This window comes from Chanos chanos, chromosome 13 (assembly GCF_902362185.1).
Source record: "Chanos chanos chromosome 13, fChaCha1.1, whole genome shotgun sequence".
Taxonomy (NCBI): Eukaryota; Metazoa; Chordata; class Actinopteri; order Gonorynchiformes; family Chanidae; genus Chanos; species Chanos chanos.
Genome location: NC_044507.1, coordinates 16,312,044 through 16,317,043, shown reverse-complemented (window position 1 = coordinate 16,317,043; position 5,000 = coordinate 16,312,044). Strand labels below are relative to the sequence as shown.

Below are 5,000 nucleotides of genomic sequence, written 5' to 3'. Positions count from 1 at the left end.
CTGCAAGCACTCAGCGTGTGGTTTCCTCAGTCTGGTCCCTCTTTGGCACAAGGTCGTTTGGGAGCACGGCAGATGGTGGGGAGACGCCTGTGTGATTGGTCACTAGCTGGACCACCCCCCCTCCCAAACTCTCCATTCACCGCCCCCCCCCCCTCAAAGTCCTCAGGCCCACCTACCCTACAGTGCCAATGTGTTCCCACCAGGTCACCTGCTGCTGGGGGGTCACACCAGCTGGCATCCACGCACACACACACACACACACACACACATTCACACTCACTGCACACATGCATGCTGACACACATACAACACACGCTACGTGGCACATTGAAGCAGACATGCACATGGCCTCATCTGGCCCCAGGACACGCATGAATTCTCACATACACACACATTCACAATAACACGTCCATGAAATTCATACATACTCCCCACAGTCACACACACACACACACACACACACACACACACACACACGCACTCACACACTGCACACTACATATGCACTCCACATTCACTTACACTTCTCATTCATTTACACTCCACACAAGATATATACTCCACAGTTCACGCTATAGAAACACTCCGCAATCATATACAATCCACAACTGTATAGTCACACACACACACACACACACACACTTTTTCACTCTCTCACTCTCAGTACTTCACACACTCTTCTAATCATCAGCATCGTTAAAAGTCCAATGTCGCTTTGTTGTATATTTTCCACTGATTCAAAGACCCAGACAAAGTGCACACATTTCTGGAGCTGAATTAAGACTGCAGTACCGACCTTGGGCAGAGGGGGTGATGTTGCAGAGAGTGATGACACACGTGCACAGAATCCAGACTGACAGAGCCATGTTTGGGCCAGGTCACAGGGTGTGTTTCTGTTTCGCTGGGGTGTCAGGGATGGGAGGAGGGGGACACTGCTCCCCTCACGCTCCCTCTTTTCAAGGAACAACCTGTTGGAGAGAGAGAGAGAGAGAGAGAGAGAAAGACAGAGAAACAATGTTCAATACTAATAAGACAATTTTCTTTCGAAGTTGTTTTTTTTTTTTAACCCCCTATATACTCAATAAGAATCAAAAACGACATTTCTACATGTGTTTTTCTCTTTTTCAATCCAACCGCTCGCTGTTCTTCGGAGGAGATCCATGTTCAACCACCTGAACACTCAATTTCACACCACAGTTATTCAAAATAATTGAGCAGAGGTCTGATCGGCAGGCTTCCCCAGATGTGGTCAGGTAGAGACAGCAGACTCAAACAGAAAGACCCTCATTTTACTCAGACAGTAACAGGTGCTCCCTGGCAAGCTTTTCACTCCCAAATGCTTTAAGAGATTTGATTGGATAAGATGTTGTGCACAATTGTAGACATTCAACACGGGACCAAAATCAACTGGTATGTGTTTGTCGGTACGAGAGAAAGAAGAAATGAGAGAGCGAGAGAGAGAGAGAGAAAGAGAGAGCGAGAGAGAGAAGGAGAGATGGGAGAGATTGAGAAGAGGGGGAAAGGCAGAGAGAGTAAAAAAAAAAAAGAGGGAGAGGGGAGAGTGATAGAGAGAGAAATAGAGAGAGAGAGAGAGAGAGAGAAAGGCAGGAGACAGTGGACAGGGGTGACTCAGTGAGCAGTGCCGGAGGGCTCACACATCTCATTTGCCTAATGAAATAAATCAGAATCTGGAAGTTTCTCTCTCATTTGTTCTTCGAGCCTGCTCTGGCTCCAGGGCTGAAAGGGAGAAAAGGATGGAGACACACTGTATTATTAGAGCTAATACTGCGCCTGCTGAGCCCTCTGATGGAGGAGACAGATTGTACTGCATGTTTATATGAGAGAGCCAGTCTCTCTCTCTCCCTCCCTGTGTGTGTGTGTGTGTGTGTGTGTGAGAGAGAGAGAGAGAGAAGGTGGGGGGGGGGAGAGAGAGAGAGTGTGAGTGAGAGAGAGAGAGAAGGTGAGGGAGAGTGACAGAGTGAGAGAGACGGGGGGGGGGGAGAGTGTGTTTGCATGCGTCTGTATTTGATGGGATTTTCTTTGATCTCGTAACTCTCCACCCTCTCTCTCTTTCTCATTGATCTTCCAAAATCATAGATGAGAAAAATAGATTGCACATAAAAACATGGCCATACAAACATACACACACACACACACACACACACACACACACACACAGTCACACACATGCATAAGCACACACGCACGCACCTACACACACACACATACAAAATTTAACCCTCATAAACGTACATGCACAGCCAAGCTTATTGTAGCTCTTAGTCAAGATGGCAGGTCCTGAGTGAGTGGAACAGAGCGTCACCTCTCTCCATAACCACAACTATCGCTCTCCCTCATCCCTCCATTCCTCTCATCCCCTCCTCTCCCCCTCTCTCCTCCCCCTGACCTTCTCTGATATTTACCCTCCTCTCCTGTGGCTAAGCCAGTCCTCCACACACACACACACACACACACAGAGAGACAGAGAGAGAGAGAAAGAGAGAGAGAGAGAGAGATGGTTCTGAAATTGAAGAGAGGTTGAAACAGAATGTATGTTCGTGCATCCATTAAGGACAGAGCGTAAAAACTGACAGCATCCCAAAAGCATTACGTCTTAACTTGTTTGCATCATGAACACAAAGAGACACCCTCACCAGTCAAGAAGCCAGCGTTGCCTTTCAGAATCAGTACGGGCAGAAGAGAGAGAGAAAGGAGGAAATGAGGTGAATTTAACCAAAGATGGAGACAGAAGAAGAGGGCTGCCTAGCCCCTGTTCCTCCAGCTCTTGCAGCGTGTCACTAATGGCCAAAAAACTGATCCCCTCCTGTGCAGCAGACGCGGGTGCATTTTTTTTCACCCGCTTTTGTAGCTGCTAATAAGAAAATGTTGTCTTTCAACCCTTTCCTTTTGATCCTGCCTCTGTCTGCACTCTGCACAATGGCTCTCCTGTGGTCTCTGTAGATAAAGTAAGGGAGGGAGAGAGAGAGAGAGAGAGAGAGAGAGAGGGAAGAGTGTCTCCATAGACCAGACGATGTAAGTGCTGTCTCTCGGGGTGAAATGAGGCAGGCTTGACTCTATGCGTTTTTCTGCTCTTACGATGTGCCTCTGCCTCGGGGTAGAAGCTGACCTTTCGCTCTGATCATATCCGCCATTATTACCATCACTGTTACTGTTCAAATGGAGAACATAGTAATATTTCACACGACACTGTTCGAGATGGAACGGATAAAGCTCTAATTCTTTCTAAGTCTTTATTCTACCAGAGGGAGGAAGAGATGGGAGGGACAGACAGACAGACAGAGAGAGAGAGAGAGAGAGAGAGAGAGACATGTGATTTGAGAGATGCGAACTGAACCTCACCCACGTCTCGTCCATGTTTCCTCTTTTCATTTAGAAATCAGCCTTGATCCAAGGCAAATAATCTAATTATCCAGTTATATGAGATCATTATTATAATCACCCGTGATCATTATTATCTATTTGCTCGGCATATATTCTCATCAAGGACAGCGAGAAGAACTCTGTCTTCTTTCACATGCTGGGGGCTATTCCTGAGAACGGACGAGAATTACTGGCTGTTGTGTTCAATCACACAAAACACTGATTTTTCAAGTGAAGAACATAAGGTGAGAGAGCACTGGTTTTCCGAAAGCCCTCACCAACAATGAAGCCCATGTGCCTATTCAAAACTGAACCTGCAGAGCCTGCTTTTTTCACTGTGAATTTATACATTTTAGGATTGAATCGTCAACCGCACCCACAACCATACAACTGAAGTACACGGATTCTACCGAAGCTCTCGTTGTATTTTACTTCTCCTTCAGTAGCCATGTCCTTGGACTCTAGGTTGTAAACCCCCCCCCCCCCCCCACCCCCATCTTTTTATTACTATATCCACATAATAAAAAGATGAACAGAATAATTTGATTCGTGAGTGTTCTTACGGTATCGATACCAAATAAAACAAACCTATTGCATGTTTATCCTGCAGTATGGTCCCTTTGCGGTTATTGTACGCTAGAGTTCATGTAAATGTGCCTACTGCTCATGACCGTGAAGTGCTGGTTTGGCAGATTAAGGACTGCTAGCTTTCAGAGAGGCATACCGAGGACTAATGACTGATGATTCACTGTAAAGAGGCAGTGAGATGGATTTTTGAGTAATTTGAGTAATCCACATCAGGGTTACACTTTGTCATATACTATGAGCTGCTGGCAATGGTACACATAACTGCGAACAAAAATGCGCGAGATGTAATTCATTAATTACACTTTCACCCTCTCAGAACTAATCACTCATCAAACTGATATAATTATCACACTTTTCCTTTCGAAATGCGATAGACACACCATGAAATATCATTACCATCTCCATCTGCATATGCGCAATAGGAATGGGAAGCAGTGGTTACCGCTCTTTACTGTCAAACTTGTACTTTACGGGACGAAGGTATGACACTCACCGCTAAATCTACTTTAATGATATGCAAATTGGTAAAAGGGACAATTTGGACGCTCAAGCTGATGTTGCTATGCATGTCAAAATCCCCTTCATTACCAGACGGTTACGAGTTGGATTATTGAATAATGAGAAAGCGTTAGCTTCAATCTTTTCACAAAATTCGACAGAGCTTTATCTGTGTCCAATTTATTCATCTCTTTAAACGTGGAAGTTGTTATTTGTAAAGCACAAGGTAGGAACAGCGCCGTGCGGCTCTCGCGCAGTGAATTAGCGCAGGGAAACTCAATTGTGATCTCCAGTAATTGATCTATAAATCTGCACTGACACTGGAAGGGTTACACTCTCATTTACACCGGCATTAATAAAGCTCCACTTCGACGCCATGGGTGTTCAGTCTGTACACAGAAAACAGAGCGTTTCTCATCACCAACACAGCAATACTATCATGACCCGCTATAATGCACATCCTGTTACTGTTTTCCCTTTTCTGTATGTCTCTCACTGGGATCTTCAGGAGAGCAAACATCACTGTAAGCCTT

General features: G+C 45.4%; 1 protein-coding gene across 1 annotated transcript in view; it reads right to left on the bottom strand.

Annotated features, from left to right (window-relative positions):
- Positions 1-5,000, bottom strand: part of adgrl1a (adhesion G protein-coupled receptor L1a) — an 85,209-nt gene that overhangs the window by 48,523 nt on the left and 31,686 nt on the right. The window contains exon 2 of the mRNA XM_030789623.1: positions 797-968. Coding sequence (XP_030645483.1) covers positions 797-866 — 70 coding nt within the window. The 5' untranslated portion in view covers positions 867-968. The remainder of the gene's footprint in view (positions 1-796; positions 969-5,000) is intronic.